Source organism: Equus quagga, chromosome 13 (genome assembly GCF_021613505.1).
Source record: "Equus quagga isolate Etosha38 chromosome 13, UCLA_HA_Equagga_1.0, whole genome shotgun sequence".
Lineage (NCBI taxonomy): Eukaryota > Metazoa > Chordata > Mammalia > Perissodactyla > Equidae > Equus > Equus quagga.
In genome coordinates this window covers 45,093,529-45,119,021 of record NC_060279.1, presented here as the reverse complement: position 1 = coordinate 45,119,021, position 25,493 = coordinate 45,093,529, and the positions used below count along the sequence as shown (strand labels likewise).

General features: G+C 36.9%; 1 protein-coding gene across 8 annotated transcripts in view; it reads right to left on the bottom strand.

Annotated features, from left to right (window-relative positions):
- The window catches only part of PHKB (phosphorylase kinase regulatory subunit beta), a 219,435-nt gene that overhangs the window by 127,129 nt on the left and 66,813 nt on the right, over positions 1 to 25,493 (bottom strand). For all 8 annotated transcript variants that reach the window (XM_046680401.1, XM_046680400.1, XM_046680402.1 and 5 more), the window contains 4 exons: positions 22,793 to 22,908; positions 13,722 to 13,785; positions 5,406 to 5,501; positions 3,990 to 4,187 (listed from right to left, as the gene is read on the bottom strand). In XM_046680401.1, the coding sequence (XP_046536357.1) occupies positions 3,990 to 4,187; positions 5,406 to 5,501; positions 13,722 to 13,785; positions 22,793 to 22,908 (474 nt within the window). The remainder of the gene's footprint in view (positions 1 to 3,989; positions 4,188 to 5,405; positions 5,502 to 13,721; positions 13,786 to 22,792; positions 22,909 to 25,493) is intronic.

Sequence of the window (25,493 nt, the reverse complement as noted above, 5' to 3'; positions counted from 1 at the left end):
TCCTCAAGGATAGACCATATCTTGGGAAACAAAGCAAGCCTCAACAAATTCAAGAGGGTTGAAATAATAGCAAGCATCTTTTCCAATCATAATGCTATAAAACTAGAAATCAACTACAAGAATAAAGAATAAAGCTGGGAAAGGGGCAAAAATGTGGAGACTAACCAACATGCTACTGAACAAACAATGGATTATTGAATAAATTAAAGAAGAAATCAAATATTACCTGGAGACAAATGGAAATGAAAATACGCCATACCAACTCATTTGGGACGCAACAAAAGCAGTCCTAAGAGGGAAATTCATTGCAATATAGGCTAACCTAAATAAACAAAAAAAACTCAGATAAGCAATCTCAAATGACACCTAACAGAATTAGAAAAAGAAGAACAAAAAAAAACCCAAAGTCAGTAGGAGGAGGGAAGTAATAAAAATTAGGGCAGAAACAAATGAAATTGAAACAAAAAAAACCAGCAGAAAGGATCAATGAAACAAAGAGTTGGTTGTTTGAAAAAATAAACAAAATTGACAAACCCTTAGCAAGGCTCACTAAGAAAAAAAGAGAGAAGACTCAAATAAATAAAATTAGAAACGAGAGAGGAGAAATCACAATGGATACAACAGAAATACAAAAGATCATAAGAGAATACTATGAAAAACTATATGCCAACAAATTGAACAACCTAGAAGAAATGGATAAATTCTTAGATTCTTACAACCTCCCAAAACTGAAGCAGGAAGAAAGAGAGAATCTGAAAAGACCAATCAGAAGTAAAGAAATTGAAACAGTAATCAAAAACCTCCCCCAAAATAAAAGTCCAGGATCAGACGGCTTCTCTGGAAAATTCTACCAAACATTCAAAGCAGATTTAATACCTATCCTTCTCAGACTATTCCAGAAAATTGAGGAAGATGGAGCACTCCTTAACACATTCTATGAAGCTAACATCACCCTGATCCTCAAAACTGAGAAGGACAACACAAAGAAGGAAAACTACAGGCCAATATCACTGATGAACATAGACGCAAAAATCCTCAAGAAAATTTTGGCAAACCAAATACAGCAATACATTAAAAAGCTTATACACCATGATCAAGTGGGATTTAAACCAGGGACACAGGAATGGTTCAACATCTGCAAGTCAATCCATGTGATACACTACGTTAACAAAATGAGAAACAAAAACCACATGATCATCTCAATAGATGCAGAGAAAGCATTCAACAAGATCCAACATCCTTTTATGATAAAAACCCTCAATAAAATGGGAATAGAAGGAAAGTACCTCAACATATTAAAGGCCATATATGACAAACCCACAGCCAACATCATACTCAATGGACAAAAACTGAAAGCAATCCCTCTGAGAACAGGAACAAGACAAGGGTGTCCACTCTCACCACTCTTATTCAACATAGTGGTGGAGGTTTTGGCCAGAGCAATTCAGCAGGAAAAAGAAATAAAAGGAATCCACATAAGTAATGAAGAAGTGAAACCCTCATTGTTTGCAGACGACATGATCTTATATATAGAAAACCCCAAAGAATCCATTGGAAAACTATTAGAAATAATCAACAGCTACCGCAAAGTTGCAGGGTATAAAATTAACGTACATAAATCAGTAGCATTTCTACACTCTAACAACGAACTAACAGAAAAAGAACTCAAGAACTCAATCCCATTCAGAATCGCAACAAAAAGAATAAAATACCTTGGGGTAAACTTAACCAAGGAAGTGAAAGACCTATACATCGGGAACTACAAGACTTTCCTGAAAGAAACTAATGATGACATAAAGAGATGGAAAGACATTCCATGCACATGGATTGGAAGAACAAACATAGTTAAAATGTCCATACTACCTAAAGCAATCTACAGATTCAACACTATCCCAATCAGAATCCCAATGACATTCTTTACAGAAATAGAACAAGGAATCCTAAAATTCATATGGGGCAAGAAAAGACCCCAAATCGCTAACGCAATCCTGAGAAAAAAGAACACAGCTGGAGGCATCACAATCCCGGACTTCAAAGCATACTACAAAGCTACAGTAATCCAAACTGCATGGTACTGGGACAAAAACAGGTGCACAGATCAATGGAACAGAATTGAAAGCCCAGAAATTAAACCACACATCTATGGACAGCTAATCTTAGACAAAGGGGCTGAGGGCCTGCAATGGAAAAAACAAAGTCTCTTCAACAAATGGTGCTGGGAAAACTGGACAGCCACATGTAAAAGAATGAAAATTGACCATTCTTTCTCACCATTCACCAAAATAAACTCAAAATGGATCAAAGACCTAAAGATCAGGCCTGAAACAATAAGTCTTCGATAAGAGAATAGAGACACTCCACTCATTGACACCAGTATCAAAAGGATCTTTTTGGACAGAATAACTCCTCAGATGAGGGAAACAATAGAAAGAATAAACAAATGGGACTTCATCAGACTAAAGAGCTTCTTCAAGGCAAGGGAAAAGAGGATTGAAACAAAAAAACAACCCACTAGTTCGGAAAAAATATTTACAACTTATATATCTGACAAAGGATTAATCTCCATAATATATAAAGAACTCACATAGCTCAACAACAAAAACTCAAACAACTCAATCGAAAAATGGGCAGGGGACATGAATAGACATTTCTCCAAAGAAGATATACAGATGGCCAATAGACACATGTAAAGATGCTCATCATCACTAATCATCAGGGAAATGCAAATCAAAACTATACTAAGATATCACCTTACATCTGTTAGAATGGCAAAAGTAACCAAAACAAAAAGTGACAAATGTTGGAGAGGTTGTGGAGAGAAAGGAACCCTCATACACTGTTGGTGGGAATGCAAACTCGTGCAGCCACTATGGAAAACAATATTGAGATTCCTCAAAAAATTAAAAATAGAAATACCATATGACCCAGCAATACCATATGACCCAGCCTTCTCACTACTGGGTATCTATCCAAAGAACTTGAAATCAGCAATTCCAAAAGTCCCAAGCACCCCTATGTTCATCGCAGCATTATTTACAATAGCTAAGACATGGCAGCAACCTAAGTGCCCATCAACAGATGATTGGATAAAGAAGATGTGGTATCTATATACAATGGAATACTACTCAGCTGTAAAAATGAACAAAATTGTCCCATTCACAACAACATGGATGGACCTTGAGGGTATTATGTTAAGTGAAATAAGCTAGATAGAGAAAGACGAACTCTGTATGACTCCACTCACAGGTGGAAGTTAAACATATAGACAAAGAAAACTGATTGGTGGTTACCAGGGGAAAGGCGGGGTGGTGGGAGGGCACAAAGGGTGAAGTGGTGCACCTACAACATAACTAACAATAATGCACAAGTGAAATTTCACAAGGTTGTAAACTATCATAATTTTAATAAAAAGTTAAAAAAAAACAGATATAAACCTAGATATAGGGTATGTATGTGTGTTTGAAATATAAAATATTTTGAAACTAATTATTTAGAGGACTGTATTTCAAAGGGAAGTGTCTAAGCGAAACAGCAAAAAAGAGCATTTGCTTAATAGATTGAAAGCTGGATCACAAATAGATATTTTCTCTTATATGAGACAAATGGTACGAGACAGGCAGGCAGAGTACTGAAAGTGCAAAGGAAGAATCATTCACCTGATGAATAAACACAGCCCCACACGAGCAAATGGGCCTCACTAGAAGTAAGAGCTAACACTTATCAAGTGCTTACGATGTGCTTGGAGTGATGTAAGCACTCGTATATATTAACTCATTTAATCCTCACAAGAACCTCAGTAATAGGACCAATAATAGTAGGTACTATTACTTTACCAATGAAGAATATTAAACACAGAGGTTAATTAACTCGCCCAAGTCCAGACAGCTAGTAAGTAGCAGAGCCAGAATTCAAACCCAAGAAGTCAGTCTCCCAAATCGGTCCTTTTGATCACTCTCTTATGCTATGTGATATGGAATATTTTTTGATACCTTAATTTCAGCTGGTTTGTAGTAGCGTCTGTTGGGATCTTCCAATGATGTTCTATAGCCATCTCTCAAGAAACGCTTAAATCCGTATTTTCCTTTTAATTTTCTAACCACTTTATCAAGTGTCTGGCTAAAGAGAACTTCATCATCCAGGGCAAATGCAGGATAACTGATGCAGGGGAGCAGGGCAGCATCTGTGTTCTGGTGGCAATAAAAAAACGAAGGAATTGTAAGTGCCTGTAGTGATATGATCAACACAGCCCAAGGAGAATCATGGAGATGAAAAGCCAATAAAAATAAGTCAATAAACAAGGAATAAATAAGTAAATAAGTAATAAATGAGTCAATAAAAGTCACTAACTGATAGAGAGATCGCTGTGCAGCAAAGCACAGATAGACGTTTATATGGTAAAACCTCACAGAGAGGATAAAACTTTATTCAGCAATAAGGAGTATTTTCAAAGTTCAACACTGAACTCAAACTTTAAGATATTAATTAAGGCAGTGTGTAAAAATTTAACACCAATAATTAGTCATTACAACTTAGTTTATCATAACAATTTGTTCATAATACTGGAAAACACAAAACAATCTAAATGTCTAATAATTAGCTGAGTAAATTAGCAGCCATTAAAGTTGTAGAAGAAACTACATACTGAAGAAACATTTATTGATATGGAAACATCCACTCACAGAACCAGGCTATCAAACATTATGAACAATATTCTCCCAGTTTTACAAAATTAAAATCCTATATACATATATAAAAATATATACAAACATATAAACACAAATGTTGTCACCCTAAGATTATAATTGAGTAGTGGAATGAGTGGATATTATATTATTATTATTTGGTCATTTGTGGATTTTGTTTTTCTTTTATCATAATCTCACATAACTTCTATAAAATACTTATCTTAAAATAATTAAATTATTCCATTTTGGGTGTTTTCTAAGAATAGAGCCACATGTAACCACTAGAAAAATCTGCACTTGAGAACTATAGCCATATAAAAGTTTATCTGACAAAAAAAAAACGGTGACTCAAATGAGAGAAAAGAAGCATGAAAAGTATTTTTATTCAAAAGAAATACAAATTACGAAAAATATTTTTCTAATATTCTATGACAAAATAATTCATTTTGGTATAATGTTGCTATTCCTCCTAAAAAATATACATCTATCTTTCTATTGTTCTACCAAAGACTCAAAGAACAAAGCAGCTTTGTCCACAGTTCCGCTCACATCCTGAACAAGACATCCACAGACCAGGGGAGTGAGTGGCAACATCTGTTCTCTGTTCTCATCTTTTCTGGCAACCTCTAACATTTTAGAGCACGTTCTTAGAAAAGTAAACAAAATTACGTAACAATCATAAATGATAGCTCATATTAATTTATTATAAAAATATCTCACATGAGATCTTGATTCTCTGGGTAACAGTGAGCACAAAGTTTGCCTATTGCGATTATGAGCATCGAGATCCACAAATATAACCGACCAAGAACAGCCCTGGAATGAGAAAGAGAAAAATATTTCCAAAATTAAGAAAAAAGGACTTGTAGAATATTGGGCATTTTGACTGTAAGAAATTACACAAAACTACAAACAATGGTTGCATTTGAGAGCGGCATTACAGAAGATTTTAATTTTTTATACTTTCAGTATTTATCAAATTTCTTACAATAAATATTAATTTTATAATCATAAAAAATGCTATTTTTACATTTTCCCTATTTCTTAGTTTTCTTATAAATTATAACTAATCAATTAAGGATATTTATGTTAATAAAAATACAAATCGCTTACTTACATTTTTGACAAGGAATAAAGAACTAATTTGAATTCACAAAATCTGAACTGTACAGTCCTGATAAAGAAGGTTGATTATATGATCAAACTAAGCAAATTTAGATACAATCTAGAATTATAGATATAAAAACTACTTGATTAAAACATGGAGATAGGAGAATCTCAAATAATAAAAACGCAAATAATATTAGCTAATATTCACCGTGTGTTAGGTACTGTGTTTTATGCTCCACATGAGTTATCTCATTTAACCCCAATATGTAGATTATTAATACCCCATTGTACTGAAAAGGATGCTAAATCTTAGTTTACAGAGCATGGGTTCAAAATCAAGTCTCTAACACAGAAGCACACACCTTAACCATTTAGTTATACAATTTCCCACAATAAAAAATATTTTTCAAGTAACAGTCAAAAACTTGAACAGAAAAATAAGTATAACAAAAAATGTCAATTGGATTGCTAACCAAGTCAAAAACAATTTACTATTTAGCCATTAGTGCATTCCATATTCAAGAGCATAGTCCTAAGTAAACATGTCTTTGTTCTTTTATTGGGCAGCTAAATATTTTGAAAACAGAGAATGAAATTGGAATACAAAGACTACTTCCATTACAAGAGAATACTGAGAAAAAGACAAGAGGAAAGGAAGAAGAGAACTATTATCCCAATTTTCACCAACTTCAAAGATGCATTCGCTCTGAAACTAAAATACCTTGAATCACCCAATCACCTAGACTGAAGTTCAAAGTCTAGGAGTACTAGACCCTAGATCCAAATATCAGACTCATGATATGTACATTTTTCCTGATAACTCATGTTCATACATGAGTATTAGCTCATAAAATAGAAGGATTTCTCATTCATAATGTCATCTCTTAAATCTCGTTTAACTCTGACAAGTAAATTAATAAATGAACAAGGAATGAGGCCGTCTCTTAACAACCAGACTAATGCTAAACTGTCCTTTCTATTATTTGAAATTTCCTACTTCTCATCTCAACTCACAAAATTGAACTCAACAAAGCTTCATGCAGTATCTGCCAATGTCAGAGTAATGTGTTCTCTGCTTTGAGGAAAACAAGACAGAACTTGACCTCTGCTCTCAAGGAGCTGACCTAGGCAATATAGTCCTAACCAGATGACTATTAAACAACACAAAAAGACTGCACACGGCAATACATGACTATGTACCAACAAACATGATTATGTACCAAGTGAGTGGCTTAGATGAGAGAATAATAACAATCATGAAAAAAACAAAATAGGAACCTGGGATACTTCAGAAGGTGAGGATCAGAGCCAGGGATCTGAATTTTTGGGGAAAGGGGAGTAGGCAGAGTAGTCGGAACAAAGAGCAGAAAAATGAATAGGTACAAGATGTTGGGAGCCTGTGAATACACAAAATAACAGACTTATAATTTATCCTTAGGCTGATAATTAGTAAAGTTAATTGCATGCCAAATCAGTCTGCCTTGAATTGAATTTTCAAAAGATATAATCTAAGTAGGGTAATTTATAAATAATGAAGTGAAATGGCAAATTTGGAATTCTTACCATTATTTAATATAAACAAGCCAACTTCCATTTTCTGGCCACAAATGAATGGTTTAATTATCTAAATTCATGAAAGTATTAGTTCAGGTTCTTCCTCTGTCAGCCTCTAAGAAATATGTGCAAAGGGAAAAATAATCTCATAATATTACTGTATTTTAACAGAGAGCAAAGGCTAGTTAACTTACATTGTGAGCCTGTGCTCTTAAAAAAATATCCCATGCTTGGGGTCGCCCGGTGGCGTAGTAGTTAACTTTGTGTACTCTGCTTTGGTGGCCCAGAGTTCACAAGTCCGGATCCTAGATGCGGACCTAGCACCGCTCGTCAAGCCACACCATGGCAGCATCCCACATAAATAGAGGAAGATTGGCAACAGATGTTAGCTCAGGGCCAATCTTCCTCACACATGCGAAATATATATATACACCATGCATTAGGCATATGGCCCAGATTCGCAGGAAGATAAAATTCACCCAAGGCCATGGGCACTCATTCCTATTCAGAAGCAAATTTTTTAAAAAGTCATCAAAGAGAACCTACATATGGAATTAATTATCACCAGCTTCAAATCATCAGACATTAATTTTAGGCCTGCAAATTTCAAAGGAAGTTAGATATATCTGCATTGCTTTGAACGCTTTGCATAACATGAGCAATTTCTCTAGTCATTACCTTTTAGATTCTGGCCTCAGCTCATTTGTCAGTATTGTGATTTCTCCAATTAAAGACAGGCATATCAAAGGATGTTTCATATGTATACATCACTCCAGAGTATCTGATTAACTCTGTATATTTTATTTTCATCTTCCATTTCCTGAAATCATCACAACTCTACCATAATATCCTGAGTCCATCTAAAGAGCATACTTTAAGACTGCCAGCTCAAATTTTACTCCCAAACTGAGTTACTATGACTATTTTCGAGTAAACACACTAGAAGATGATTCAACCTGACCACTGTCATGGGGCCTTGCATTCCAATGGTGGGGAAAAGCTGCACTGAACCATCTACCCCAGTTTCCATAACCACAACAAACACATTTGAGATGGTACCTAAGGCCAAGGGTGATTTCTATGACCATAAGACACTGCTGATCTCTTTAGTCTCAATTCAAAGTGAAATGATTTGAACCATTGTCTGGGCCTTTCTTTTCCCCATTAATCACTTTTCTGAAACTGAGCTAATGGGCTTGCTGCCTTCTAGCATCAAAGAATAAAACAAGATGAAACTAGTCAGTTTATCTACCATATACGATCTTTTCTATTCTTCTGAAAGCAAAATCATACCACAAAACTATGATCAGGAGACTTTCTTCCCCAGTTCAGCATTAAGCTGTTCTTTAGCTCTGCGGCAGAACCTGGAGAGCAGTATTCTTAAAGAAAGGATATTTACTGATGGGAATTATCCCTCTGCACCATGGCTGTGGTAGCAATGGGCATGTAAATAGTCAACTTTTACTTACTGACCCAACAGTAGCTTCCAGCAGCCCCTCTCACAAGCCATGCTTCTCTTCTCTACAGAAAATCCTACTGGAGTACTGTTAAAGGAACTTTCAAACTACACAGAGAGATGAACCTGAGTGGTAATTCTCAGGATTTCAGAAGAGCAGAGCTGAGACTCACACCCAAGAACCACAAAACTGTTGCTGAGCATGTCTATGACATTTGCTGAGTGTAAAGTATAATTTATTTAAATATTATTTAAATATTGTCAAATATCACTTAAATAACATTGATACATGTCACTATATTTATAGAGAATATATTTGAAACCATGATGAAATATGTGATTCTCATATCGAGGATTATATGAGTATGTTTCTAAATGCTCCAAATTAGCCTTTATTATAGACATTGCTGAAGAAATCAGGCTATTTTATCACATTTTCTTCTTAGATATTTTCTGCCAAAGAAAATAACTTGTGAAAAATAAGTTGGTTTCAAAGGAAAGATTTAAATGACAAGGTTTTTCCCTTGAATAATAAGGCAAGTCTGATATTTAAAAAAAAAAAGAAGAAAGGAAGCATAGGAACACATAATCATTATCAAAGCTAAAGGTTTATTCCACCCAACAATTTTCCATAAAAATAAAAATTAACATTTGTCTTATCTCATACACTGAAGCACAAAAACGACAAAAGGTAAGCCTTTCAGGCTGTTGGTCAAGTGGATACCTCCTTCAGAAGTTCAGCAATTAAAAAGAAAATGGTGTGGTCAAAAGGTACAAACTTCCAGTTAGGAAAGAAATAAGTCACGGGGATATGATATTCAGCAAGGTGACTACAGTTAACAGTATCATATTGTATATTTGAAAGTTGCTAAGAGAGTGTATCTTAAAAGTTCTCATCACAGGGGCCCGCCAAGTGGCATAGTGGTTAAGCTCGCACGCTGCACTTCAGCGGCCTGGGGTTCACTGGTTTGGATCCCCAATGTGGACCTATGCACCATCTCACACAAAATAGAGGAAGATATGCACGGATGTGAGCTCAGGGACAATCTTCCTCAGCAAAAAGAGGAGGATTGGCAGCAAATGTTAGCTCAGGGCTAATCTTCTTCAAAATTAATAAATAAATTTTAAAAAAGAACTTAGTTCTCATCACAAGAAAAATAAATTTGTAACTATTTGTGGTGTTGGATGTTAACTAGACTTATTGTGTTGATCATTTCGTAATATATACAAATATCAAATCATTACGTTGTTTTAAAAAAAGAAGAAAATGGCTTAAAAATTTTCACAGAAAATGCACAGTTCTAAAGGTAGAATTCATTCAAGATCTAAGATTTCCTGTATTGACTGTTGATATTCCACATTCATTACCAAGTGGCTTTGGTTTAATTCTTGTTCTGCCTCCTTGTTGCATGACCTGTGAAAAGACACCTCAACTCTGTGACCACTCATTTTGAGAGAAGGGCCCTTCCAGCTCCAAAGATCTAAGACTCTTTGAGTTGCCACCAACAGGAGATGTACTTTTTCAAAGCTCTAGATTAATTTAGTTAAAGATACATGATCAGGTCTTCTGAAACACTCTATCAACAGTCTTCAGAAATAACAGAATACTCATCTGACCTAAAATCCCTCAAATCTTCAGGAGGTTTCATTGGGTTTTCATTTGAATAAAAACATTTCCTTGTTATATCAGTTCTTTTCCAAGCCACTGACTTTTAGTGAGACCACAGCCCATTGAAGTACATAGAGCAATATAATAAAATGATTAAACACTAAAATGATCATATGCACTTGTAAACGTGCTGTTTAGCAGGTACATTTTTAATTTAACTGCTGTAGAGATGGGAATTTTAACATTTTCAAAGTCAGGTTTCTGTAATTCTCCACATCAGAAACAAAGATCAAAGGGAACTGGTAAAACTAGGATACTCTTGACATTATCCAAAAAAAGGGAAAATGGAGAGGCTCTACTTGCAACATGTGACACCCGTGTGGCTAAAGGACTAAGACATTATTTGTCCATATTTCTATCTGAAATACTCAAGGAATAGTCAACTCAGCAAACATTTGGTACATAGCTCTGCTGGAAATGGATATGAGCTAACCAAAGTCAATATTAACTCTGCTTAGAGCAGTTGTTCTCATCCTTGTCTCAACCTGAACATTACACTTCCTGGGCAGTCTGGAAAAATCTCAAGGCTAAGGCCTCCCCCTAGACCAATTAAATCAGAATCTATATGGGTAGAGCCCAGCTATCAGTACTGCAAATGCTTCCAATGTGCAGCCAAGACTGAGAAATCACGAAGGAACAATTCCAGCAGTATATTTATAACTCAGAATCAGAAAGCACAGTAAAGCAATTCAGTGCTTTTAGAGTTATGGCTAAGAGGTCTATGAAAGCTTCCCAGGAAAAGCAAGCTGAAGACAGAGCCCTGAAAGATGGGTAGTTAGGAAAGGTACCATATATATGTGTGGGCATATATGTATGCGGAGGGAGTGCATAGTAGATATGTATGCACACTAAGACTCAGGTACATTTGAGCAGAGGGAACAACTGCAAAAAAGAGCTGACCACTACTTTATAACATCTAACCTAGACACGAAACTCCACTCAGCTCACTATTTGATGTGCCACGGAAGGCAGAAGGACAAGACCTGCATCTTTCCAGACTGCTGCTGTAACACTACTGATTTGGTCCGTGACTCCTCTCAGTCCCCTTGAGATACTCTAGAGGTTTTTCAGTCCAATCTCTTCATTTCCCTTCTTTAGTATGACTAGTACTTCGTTAATAATAACAAGTAATAACATTTATTGAGGGCTTAATCTTTGCCAAGCACTATGTTAAGCTTATTTGGGTGAAAACCTTCTGAGTTAGGTCCTAGCATCATTATCTCTATTTTTTTAGATGAGGAAGCCGAGACAGGTATATAACTAGCCAAAGTTATAGAACTCATTGGTGGGAGTACAGAGCATACAGTGGGTGTCTTGGCTCTGAACACAATGCCATTCTTCTTTTTTTAATTGAAGTATAATTGACATATAACAGTATATTAGTTTTAGTTTCAGGTGTGTAACATTAATGATTCGATATTTGTGTACATTGCCAAATGATCACCACAATAAGTCCAGTTAACATCTATCACTGTACATAGTTACAAAATTTTTTTCTTGTGATGAGAACTTTTAAGATTTACTCTATTAGCGATTTTCAAATATGCAACACAGTATTATTAAATATAGTCACCATGCTGTATATTACATCCCCATGACTTATTTATTTTATAACTGGAAGTTTGTACCTTTTGACCCCTTTTTCCTATTTCCCTATCCTCCACCCCCCACCTCTGGCAACCACCAATCTGTTCCCTATATCGATGAGCTTGGTGTTTTGTCTTTTTAGATTCCACATGTAAGTGAGATCATATGGTATTTGTCTTTCTCTATCCGACTTATTTCACTTAGCATAATACCCTCAAGGTCCACCCATGTTGTCATAAATGTCAAGATTTCATTCTTTTTTAAGGCTAAATAATGCTCCATTGTACAGTCATGCATAGCTTGATGGTAGGGATATGTTCTGAGAAATGCGTTATTAGGCAATTTTGTCATTGTGTGAACATCATAGAGTGTACTTACACAAACCTAGATGGTACAGCCTACTACACACCTATGCCATATGTTACTAATCTTATGGGACAATCATCATATACACGGTCCATTGTTGATCAAAACATCGCAACAGAGTGCATGACTGCACATATATGCAGCACATTTTCTTTATCCATTCATCCATCAATGGACACTTACGTTGTTTCTGTATCTCAGCTATTGCAAATAATGATTAAAACACCATTCCTTTACGCCATGTCACCCTCATACTCCTTTTTTTCCTTCCTACCTACCTCTCTCTCTGATACATATATATTACATACACACATACACACACACACACACATTCACACATACACATATACATGCACATTTAAATAAATGTATTGAGAGTGAGGCAGCGGTGAAAAGGAAATGAAAAGTACTGAAAGGTAGATGTAGGATTTTCATGAGTATGTTGACTTTTCCAGTGAGAGAGAAACGTTGATATAAGCCAAGAGATCAGTGCCAGAGGCACCAAGAATCTCCAGGAGAGGCATAAGATTAATAACCATGAGTTTTGACAGGCTCATACTCCCCAAATCCCCATGAGCTCTTTTCTCTCCATTTCTCCAGTTAGAGGTCTTGAGAGAGGAGGAAGAGTATGAAGTGGATAATTTAGTCTTGGGCACCCAAAATGAGGTACTGCTCTCCTCTTCCCCATCTTTTCATGTCTATGGTCATTCTCTACTCTTCATGTCATGGATGGAACCAGAGTCCGTGCTCCAAAAGGAAGTTAGAGTGAGAAGAGAAGAGAGTTTGTGGACGTAAGGAGAGGAAGAAAGGCAGTTGTTCTATGATACTCCAACTTGAAACTCTTAAATTCAAGATTTGAGGTACATAGTACATACAATTCTTTGGCTGCACACATTATACAAATTCCCTTCTACATGAAATATATGTTGATATACATTAAATTGAAACCAACATGAGCACTAATAAGGAAAATATATGACATATAAGGTTAGGAATATTTAAAATTGTGAAAGCTCAACAAAAGACTTGAGGGAAAAATTACTGACAAAGAAAATGAGAATTCTTTATCAAGACATTTTTTCTCTTAAAGGAAGCAATGTTTTTCTGTTAGAAAACTAAAATTTAAATGGCAAATCACATTCAAAGGAAAGTTTGCTCAACCATGGGCTGCTACACAAATTTCAGACATTCTCTGATCATCAGGAGTGATTTGGTTAATGAATGGCCAAATTAATTAAAAACGTAATTCACTAAAATAATCAAAGTTGTTGTTGCTATTGCTGATTTTTTTTACCTGGTTGCCAAAGAGGTTGAATCCATTAATTGCTTCCAGAGCTGCTTTCGCTAAGCCAACAGAGCTAAAAGAGAAAAGGAAATGCTTTATAATTCTGATACAACTGGCTACAAAATAAGAACAATTATCTGATGAATATTCACAAGGAAGTCTTTTAATTAACACTTATAGCTAGTGTAAAAAGAATAATGTCTAAGAGCCTTCAGTCTGACATTTCACTATTTTAATTTTTCTTTTTCATAGTTAGTGATCTTCCGGGAAAAATATTTCTAAGTTCACCTTGATCCAGGCAAATGGTCATTCTATTGATGGGAGTAGTTTTAATTCCAGCATCATTTATATCCACTAACTTCAGGAGAAAAAAAGATGAACTTTAGAGGAAGGTATATTATAATGATATGTGCACAGTAATAATCAACTTGGGCATCATTAGCTCAGATCAATATAAAAGAGCTTTTCTGACGTCAATCCTGAACCTTAAAAAAAGATCTCACACATCATACACTTACCACAGAGTGTGGTTTAATATACTCATTCAAATACTCTTTGCTTAGAGTCCAATAAAATAGGCATTACTTTATGCTCACAAAACAACTGATCATCATACCTCTCATTTTTTGCTATATTCTTCTCTTTGTAATAAAATGTATACTCCTTTGGCCTCTCAAATGCCACATACAATAGTGCTGGAAAATGGGAAGACCCAAATTTCATTAAAAATATGACACAGGCATCTTCTCAACCTTTAAATATTTTAGATCTAATATCCAGTTTATTTTATTTATTGCAATATTTTGTTTTTATTAAAAGCAAATTCGTATGTCATTAGCATCATTTAAAATTAATGCTCTGTCATGATTTCAGCATTTCTTTAAAGGAGTGATTATCAGAGTGTGGTCCCTAGAGCAGCAGCATTACCTGGGAACTTGTTAGAAATGCCAGTTCTCACTCTTCTCTGGGAATGGGGGCCCAATAATCAGTGTTACAAAGCCCTCAGGGAGTTGCATGCACTTTAAATTCGAGAACTACTGTTCTAAGCTATTCAAATCATCGTTATCTACATTTTCAATGAGTTGTTTACATGAAATGTTCTCAAGTAAGCATTACTTTTATTACAGGATAGTAAAGAGATGGGAAACTTATTTTAAAATACATGGATGGGGAGGTAGAGTGACATAATTTTCCCTATTCCTCTCACTAAGTACAACTAAAAACACTAGATATTACATAAACAAAAATAAAAAGCCTCAGAAAGATAGAAAGGTAGACTTTCTATTAGGTTAGGAACCTTAGGATTTTAGCAACAATACTGTGGTAAGTTTCCTGAGTTTCCTTTTTGCCTCCTATATACCAGACTCAGAGCTGAAGAAGCCAACAACCAGAAAATGCCAGTAAGCGCACAGAAAAGCCCTAATAAAAGCCTGCTTTCTCTAGCCAAAGGACCAAGAAAAGGGAAGCCTAGCAAAATACGACAATAACCACTCAATATTTAGACAGTTTAAAATTTAAACAATAACCACTCAAAAACAAAAACACCCTGGGCCCCTACCCCCACCCACTCCTGAAAGGGTTAAACCTAGACTTCTACATTCCTGAGTCTATAATAAGGAACTGCACCCAACCTGCAACCCTCTCAGCTATGGTGTGGTGTCAGATAAGTCCAAGGAGGAAGCCAAGACCTTCATTCCCAAGGAATGATAAGAAGTCTCCCCCTCATACCTCAGTGTCAGTGGAGATCACATGGAAAGCCTAGACTTCCACCCCTGCTCATCAGCAATGAGTGAACCAACCCTTCCTGCTGCGATGGCATCAGAGGAGGTCGAATGGGGCGTCAGGACTTTCTCTAATGCCCAGCTGTAAAGAGGCCATACCCTGGGGCCGGCCCTATGGCCGAGCAGTTAAGTTGGTGTGCTCCATTTAGGAGGCACAGGGTTTCGCTGCTTTGGATCCTGGGCACAGACATGGCACCACTCATCAGGCCATGCTGAGGTGGCATCCCACATAGCAGAACCAGAAGGAACTGCAACTAGAATATACAACTATGTACTGGGGGGGCTTTGGGGAGAAGAAGAAAAAAAAAAGGCAACAGATGTTAGCTCAGGTGCCAATCTCCAAAAAGTAAAATAAACAGGCCATACCCTTTCCCTGTTATGTTAAGTAGAGGCCAATTGGGAATCAGTAATGAGACACTCCTATCTTTCCCAGCCAGGCAGGTATCAATGGAAGCCTACCGGGGAACTAGACATCCCAACCAGACCCAGCAGTAATGAAGAGTCTCCATCTTGGGTGTCAACAAAAGACCCAGCCTTACATTCCCACCTGGCAGTAATGGGGTGATGCCCCTATCTGCTTCCCCTCCCACAGTGGTGCCAAAAAAATTCAGCTAAAATAGAATGTTAAAGTAAGTTTCAGGGTCTTATAACATAATACTCCCTTGCATTTCCCTGTGAATTTTAGGATTAGCTTATCAATTTCTGCAAAAAAGATAGTTGGGTTTTTGATATACATTACACTGAACAAAGATATATTTCCATTTTTGCATGTCTTTAATTTCTTTCAACAATTTTTTGTAGTTTCCAATGTACAAGTCTTGTACTTCTTTTGCTAACTCCCTCTACTTTTAAGATGAGGAATCTAAAGTCCCAAAAGATGAAGTGTAGTGGATTTCAAATGCATCCTGACCTTCTCTTTGGTGAAAACTCTGTTCCCTACTAGAATCTATGCTGACCGTTTTGCCCTGATTTTCAAGAACAAATGAGCCAATAATCTGGGTTTAAGATATTGGCCTACCGCTTCAAATCTGCAGCCCCGTATTTCACTGGTAGTGAACAAAGTGCCTGATGCTTCCACAGGTTAAACAAATTCCATGACAAGTCAGCTGGTACTGCTAGTATACTCAAGACAAGGGCAGCAGTCTCTTTTCATATCCAAAGTCATTTTAGAGAAATGATAAGGCCTAGAACCTGAAGGAATCAAGTCCAAGTGAAAAATATACGCCAGTTTAAAACATGTCTGCAAATTCTTTGACACTTCTATCAAGAGGTGGAGTCTTATTCCCCTCACTAGAAGATGGCCTGGTCTTACTGACTCTAACAAATAGGATGTGGTGGAAGTTATACTGCACGACTTCTGAGGCTAGGTCATAGCAGGGCTAGGACATAGCCCCTGGCTGGCTCTCTTTTTTGTGACGCTGGACCTTGGAACCCAGCCACCACGTTGTGAGGAAGTCTGTATGAAAAAACTTCACATAAGTCTTCTGGCAGACAGCTCCTGCCAAGGCTCTAGTCAACACTCCAAAGCCAGAGAGAGGAAGCCTTCAAGCTGACTCCAACGCCAGCTACAACTGATGGCAAACACATAAGAGACACTGAGCATGAACCACCTAGCTTAGCCCAGTCAACCCTCAGAACCATGAGAGCTAATAATAGTAAAATATTGTTGGTGTTTTATGCCTCTAAGTTTGGGGTGGTTTATTTGCAACAATAGGTAACCAGAAGAGAACCTAAGTCAGGTTCCTAACTCTATCACGTACCCAGAACAAGCAGGCCAATCATAGTTAGCCTTGCATACTCCAAATGGAAACCAAATAGTACCTGCACAAGAATTCTAGACTCTTGAACCCAAGGGTTAGGAGAGCCCATAGGAATCATATATTCTGACAGTTCATGCAAAAAATTCACTGTCAACTGGTTTTCTTGCTTAAGAATGTGTTCCTGATGTCCTAGGAGTTCCCCTAAAGCCCCCAATGCACAAACATTTATCTGCATTTAACTGAGTAACACCAGAAAACCTCCACTTACAGTATGAGGTACATGTATTATGAAGACTGTTTGTAGTATTTTGAGAAGTGAGAAGAAATAAATTATTCAAAAGGCAAATACATAAGAAATTCTGTACTGGAGGAGATACCATGTAGCCCACTCAAGCCTCCATCTTTAAGATACGTAAGGAAGCAATTTGGAAATTGCCTTCTAAATGAAGTGTTACAAAAAACCGAACACTGTACCTGGACTAGAGTAAATGTGGCATTCTTTCCATTTTAACTTTCTTTCCCAATGCAATTGGTTAAATAATTGGACTTAATTGAAATTCATGAATACACTGGTTATTTAAATCTCTGGCAACAGCAAGCTATTTAGAAACTCAAATACACTCCTAATGTGATCTTATATTCTACTGGCAAATAAAAGAATGTTGTAAGAATTGAAAATATTTATTAGCACAGGACATTCTCAGAAAATTACATTATTCATACTTAGTTATTGAATATATTAATATTAGGTGACTATTATCAGTAGAACATTCACCAATTTGATTCTTGCAAGGTGTTACCTCAACATTCACTTAAGAGGGCTAAAATAAAGCAACGTTTGCTAGGGAGATAGTTTGTAATAAAAGTGATTGATTGCATAAATCGAAGCTTTTCTAGAAAGATGATGGGTTTGGACCAGATGATTTATAACTCATCATGGAATTGAAAAAATTAATTGGCATGCATGGGAACTAAATTCACAATCTCCTGCTCACTAACACTATGCTTTAACTCCCTGAGCACCCAATCATACTTCCTGAAAGAACAAAGACTTTACAGTACTATAGTTTTCATGGATGTTCAGGAACTGTTCGGTATGGCAAAAATATATAAAATGAAGCAGAATGGATGGATAGTTGCTTCTATCATAATTCAATGACTGGAACATCAAAAATGACTTAAGAAGACTACGTAGTTACTTCAAATAACAAGCAGTGTACGGAATAAAATGGTCACTAAAAGCATCTTAAACAATGACATGATGGTTACTTATCTGATATTTTAGTGATGCCTTTCTTTATTGAAAAAGGCAAGATAATAGAACATAAAACCATTGAAAAAACCATGAAAAATCAGATTTAAATTGTCTTTGTTTCTATAGTCTTCTTTACACTGCAAATACAAGATTTAACAAAGTAAAAAAGGAAATTATGCTGTTAAATGGAAAGTTCTATTTAGGAGTTAACATTTCAGAAACTTTTCTTTCCATTTGAGCATATAGCCACATTACGAAGTTATTAAGTACCATTTTCCTTTTTGCTTCCCAAGAGCCAAAAAACTCAAAGTTAGGCTTGGCATTCAATTCACAGTTTATAGAAGACTCATCTCTTCTCAAAAACAAAGAGTTTTGGTTTAAAGGTAGTCCCAAGGTGTATGACTATCCTTACACAAATGAGGAAGGGGAAATATAAAGACTAAAATACTTTAATTAAACTTGGAGCAGCTGAGAAGACTACTTGAATACGTAATTTTGGGAGTTAAGAATTAGTGCTACAATAAATAGGTACCAAAAGGATATATGAAGGAAAATGTAATTAAATCAAATAATATAGGATTTTAAAATATACTGGCATTTATTAAAAGACTTAGAGACTGAACATTGTCCTGAAAGAGGACAATTATCTGACAGTTCCAGACACCCTGGGAGAAACTGAAACGAGCGTGTTGCTTGAGGAAAGTCAAGTCAACAGAAAAATCAGGAGAACAGGGAACACTTGCTCAGGAAACATTTCAAGAAAATCACAGTGAGCTTAGAGCAACAGATCCTTTCACTACAGCCCTGAAAAGCATGAGGCTGCTGCTAGAATTGGGCTCAGATAAATGTAATGAGATCATCTTTCAGAAAAAAAATTCTAAGACTTATCTAAGAAATACTAAATAATTCAAAAACTTGGACTAAAAGGGATACCAGCAAACTTGGGGCTGAAAAGGGCAGATCAACAAGGTCTGACCAAAGCATTAAGCTGAATCAAGCTGTACTGAGTACTAAACAAAGATACCCTTGAAACTTACCACAGTTTCACAGAGAGCATACACCCTACTGTTCTTTCAAACTTTAGAATAACTTTTTAAGACTCTAAAATACAATGTGAGGGGCCCTGGCCCTCTGGCTGAGTTGGTAAGCTCGTGTACTCCTCTTCAGCAGCCCAGGATTCTCCACTTCGGAACCCGGGCACAGACCTACACGACCCTCATCAAGCCACGCTGTGGTGGCGTCCCACATAGAAGAACTAGAATGACTTATAACCAGGATATACAACTATGTCCTGGGGCTTTGGGGAGAAGAAGAAAATTCAGCATGAAAGAGTAGAAACTTTCCACTTTCAGCGGTTGGATTTGGAGGCCAACCACCTGGAATCTAGTTCCAGTTCTACCACCTACTGGCTTGTATCATTTAAGGGCAGGGTTGGGGGGAGAGCACTAAACCTTCTAAACCTTAGTTTCCTCCGGTATAAAGGGCAATGATGTTCCCTGCTTGACCTAAATAAAATTTATTCTGTAACTGTACAGTGCCACAGACTGCAATTATTGCAGGGCCACTGAGCATGGATGCTGAAAAGGGAGCCTCTGACCTCAGAATACTATGTGTGTGTTTTGGGGGACCCGGGTGGGAATCTTCTTTGATCAAGTTGCAGCTTAGAAGGGATGTGCCCAGTGTGGTAAGGGAAGAAAGGGACATTCACCAAGCCAGTTACTTTGGCCAAAGCCCTAGTGAGCACCAAGGCAACAGTCAGAGTGTACTCTGTCCCTTCTCTGACTCCTGCTAAGCAGGACTGCATAGTATAGAAATAGAAGGAGAATGGCAAAGAAAGTCAAGAAGGCAAACGGCGTACTTATAGCAAGAATTATTGTACACTACTTCAGGCTGTCTGAAATTATGAGAACAGCTTAAAGATGTAACAAGGATACTGCATTAAGCAATAAAGATCAGATCCAACTAGGCACAGATAGTTCTGGGATGTCTTACAGCAGCAATAGATTAAAAGGTGTGACTTAATCCCTCACTGGTAGCAGCTCTACATTCTACTCCCCAGGCCTAAGCAAAGAAAGATACTGGCTTCCCACCACCACTGCTATCACTGTGCCCATGAGCGCCGAGTCCTGCTGCAGTTTCAAAACAGACTCCTTTGGCACCAGAGGTGACAGACCCAAAAAGGCTTGTGGAGATCTGAGCTCAGAAACATTTGAAAAGGAAAATGTTTAAAATTCTTTTGGGGAATTGTAAAGTGTTATACCATGGAAAATTAGAAGATCAATGTTAAATGTATAAAACCCATCATCCAAATCTAAACGGCAAATTTCATTTCCCATCCATTTGAATATAACTGATCTGCTACAATTAAGATTAATTTTGCATGCAAAAGGTAGCAAAGAACTTCATATCCTCCAAGCCTTGAAATAAAATCCTTAATGATTCAATCTAAAGATTAGCATCTTAGTTACAAGAAAACAACTTGGAGACTCTGTTTTTTTCACTAGAAACCTTCCAACACCTTAACTTTCTAGCATTAATGGTATCTTTTACCCAAGGCTCACTCTGAGTTTAACACAGTTTTTATAAACAGAAAAACCCCTACTCCAAATATTTCATACTGAAAATAATGTCAGTGGGATAACATTGGCATATATTAAATGGTTATTAAAAAGCAGATAAGAGGGGTTGGCCCCACGGCCTAAGTTAAGTTTGGCACACTCCACTTCAGCAGCCCAGGTTTGGATCCCGGAGTGGACCTACACCACTCAGTGGCAGCCAGGCTGTGGCAGTGACCCAGTGACCCACATACAAAATACAGGAAGACTGGCATAGATGTTAGCTCAGGGTGAATCTTCCGCAGCAAAAAAAAAAAAAAAAAAAAAAAAGCAGTTAAGAGGTCTGATAAATCAGAAATGCTGAAAAGGTAAAATCACCTTTTCTAATCAAATCCACTTTCTTTCTTGTAATTTGACTGATAACTTGGAATCTTGAGAATGTAATTTGGATGATGGCTGAAACATAACATTATCTTCCTATTTTTAATATTTGTCAGAATTTGTTTAATGTCTGCTCTGAACTTTCCCACAAATTATTTCTCCACTTCACTGACTGCTACTGTTCTGCTGTGTATTATAAAAATGCCTCATATGAATCATAAAACTTATAGAAAAATGTTTGTATTTTAGTTAACCAGAGTTAACCAAAAAGTCCTTTTTGTTTCAAGCTTTGTTATCAAAATAGTCTTAAAGAGTACATTTGTATCCTAGTGCTTACTTATGCCAGGTATTCAAATGCTTTACATAAATATTAACTCAATCATTATAACAACATTATAAAGTAGAAACTATCATCTTCATTTTATAGATGAAGAAACTGAAGCATAGAAAGGATACATAGCTAGTGATCTGGAGTCAGTTTTTCGTTTACATAACAACTAAATTGGCCTAATTTTTTGTGTGTGATTAGTTCTTCTATCCAAGAAAGTAGAGAAGTGTAGATTCCTCTTAACCAGTGTTTTCTAAACTGTTTCTCCACTTCATTTAAGTCTCAACGACCTAAACTGACCTATAGGTCATCGCCTTTAAATTCTTAAATCTTTTAGTGTGAAATGGATAAGACTAATTGAGCTACACTGTTTAGTTAAAAGATCACCTCCTGGGCAAAAACTTAGAATATCTGAAAGGTGCAATTAGTCACTAAAGCTGTTTCCCTAACCCTAAGGAGTAAAGGAAAGTGATAAACTACTAACATCAGTCATCAACTATTGCTGTTTATTCAAACCCCCTAAACCACAGCTCAAGATGTTGACCACACCTCTTACAGAAAACAATGAATGTTACGTCTTATAGGAAGGGTATAAGTATCTCTGAATAGGAGAAAAATCAGCTCTATAACTTGGAAGGGAATTTTACATGCAATGTATATACACTGGTGTTTGGCAATTTTAATGTACTTCACTCTTCAAAGAGCATCACGGTAAAGGGGAAGAAGAAAACCACGTGGCTGAGCAGAAAGTCCAAGCCGTGGACTGGAGGCTGCTGCACGTGGACTGACACCTGGGAGGCTGGGAAGGACACTGTGCCTTTCCTGCATCTGTTTATGGGCACTGAGAGCACACCCTTAGCTTTAATTTTAAGTGAATTTCATCTGCATCATATAGAAAAAAAAAAAAGATGAAAATTAACATAGAAACCATAGTTCCAATCTAATACTTCTGATTTTTATTCATATTCAAATTCTACACATTTAAATTTTTTAAAAAACACTCAGAAATCAACAAATTACCTCGAATGTAGCTCTGTGCTGCCATTATTATATTTGCTTCCTCTTTCCCAGACACCAAAGTCAGGCACACGGTAAACTCTTTCTACACAAAATACAAGGTTTTGAATAAAAGAGACCTAAAAGAAAAGAAATGAAACATAAGGACACATGCAATAACAGGATCTTTTGATACTGATAAGAATAATTAGATACTATTTGAAATCCAAATACATACTTGCCTACCAGCACTTTTTTACCATGTTGAAACTCTTGTGATTATTACATTACTATGAATATTCTGTTATACCTGGCTTTTCTAATATAAAGCCTAAAATGAGAACCTAATATTATACTGTACAGAAACAAAATTTAAATCCTGTTAATGCTCCAACTATAATACTTCAGTGATATACCTATTACTGTTCACGAGGACTGTGCATCTTAAGAAGTAAGAAAAATATAAAGCACTCTTGATACTGGCTCAACACAAGGTTGACATAGGGAAGCCATATTACAGAAAAGAAACCACATTGTAACTTTGAATGACCTCTGACTAACTAACCCAGCTGGGTAACTACCCTCCAGGAGATCCAACTGCTCTGCGGATTCTATAACCCCCGCTTGTACACATACCTCCCAGCTGCAATAAGACAGTAACTTCATTATTTTGAGCTCCTTAGGACTGTGATGACCCCCGAACAGAGAGTCTATGCTGACAGCCATCCTCAATGACAACTGAAAGATCTAGTGCAGCCATTCCCAGTCTGCAACACCAGAGGGTCAACATTCCTAACTCCCTCCCCTGTAACCCACTGGCCTGTATAACTGCTTCAAGATTCTGTGCCCACTTAAAATGGTTCTTTTGGACATTAGTTGGCCATCTTCCCGCTTGCTGGCAAGCTGTGATAAAATGCCCTTTGTCTGCCACCAACTTGCCTCTTGACGACTGGCTTTTGTCTTGCAGCAAGCAGATCGTGCCCTTTGTGTGGTAACACTGTTTTATACTAGATAATAATATTTCGAATCTAAAATGCCCATATGAAATGTTAAATAAGTCTAAAACTTCAGAGATAAAAAGCTGTTTCTCAGTTCTGTAACAAGCCAGTCCCACGTTGAATCAACCTGGAGTCTTGAGTCTATTACTCCTGGAATCTAATCTTCCTCCTGCCTTTTCGATAGCTATAGGTACCCATTCTTACGACTCAAAGCTTACACTTGGAGGTGGGCTCCCAACACTAGGCCAGGAGTCACAGCTTCCATGTAAAGATTTCAAATACTTGATTAAATTTACACTCTCATAAGGAACTATGGAAAGCAAAGATTATGGTCAGTTCTTATTTAATAAAACTTTATTCATTTTAATGAAGGCAATTTCTTAAGTGGGTTAGGGTCCTGATTACAGGGTTTTTAACTTAGTCATCATGTTTGGTTCCATATGACAAATTGAATAAGTCTATCTAGCCTACCCTTCATCTCAAGATCCCTCTCAAGTGGCAATACACATCCCCAACCTCTACCCTACACACACACAATTAATGTAATGTGTATACTTTTAAGATTGAAACAATAACAACACTGAAAACCAAGGTAAGGTTCCATCAGTAGACCAGAAACTTTGAGAAATTACAGAAAGACAGAAAGCAGTAGAAAGAAATTGATCAAGAAAATAGCAGAGGAAACCACAGCCTCTCAAAATGGTTCTTTGTAATCTAGGGTCTCTGGAAAGTCTCTAAGGCCAGAGTCAACATATACATTGACCAAGAGTTGATCAGGGAGGTGTCTACCCAGATTCTCTTACAAATGATCAATAGCTGGGGCACTTGACATCTGACCTTTCCATTACCCATCCCAACAGATATATTTGCCCTTGGGGCCAAGAACAACTCACACACTTCAGTGGATTAAAAAAGCAACTAGGGTGTTGGGGCCTCCCAGAAAAAGAACCGAACATAACATAATTCCAGGTTTCCACAAAACATGCATGTATCCCACAACTTCTCTAGCCAAGAGTGGAGCAGTACATACCTACAGTAAACTTTTGTTTTTACTTTGAATACTGGTGATGGTCTCCCCAGCTTTCCCAACCTCTTGCTACCTTGCCCATAGACCCTAAGGAAAACCTGCCTGTATAAAAACCCTGGTCCATTTTCAGAAAACCTAGTGTGTTTGGCTTCCATGCTCCATACAGTTATTTAGACTCTATAATACATACAGGACATACACTATACTTTGTTAGGTCTCCAAGTTTAAAGCTTTCAAATGATTCAGATCCTTCTTCCTTTCATGACAAACGTCTCAAGTGTATAACCCATATATGTCTTTCTTACTCCTCTTAGAAGAACTTTAGGACCAGGGCTAGGCCCAAGTAAGGCAGTCTGGTCACGCTGTATAATTGGTATAATAGGTGACTAAAAAGGTATTTTTGGCTAGCAAGCACTGTGGGGAAAACTAAAATAACATTTACATTACAAGTAACTGCAAGTAAACAGTTTGGAAACTGCCATTCCACTCCATCCTAACAAGTAAAAAGCTGAACAGACTGAAAAATCAACAACTCTTCTTGGATCCACAAGAGAAAGGAGGACACAGAGCAAACTGCTGCTCCATGAATGGAAAGACGGACAGGTGAAAACAAGCAGTCAAGGCTTCCTGGAGCAGGGACTCACAAGGGAAGCCAACTAAGGAACTAGTGCTGGACTAGTAAAACCAGAACTGTAACTGA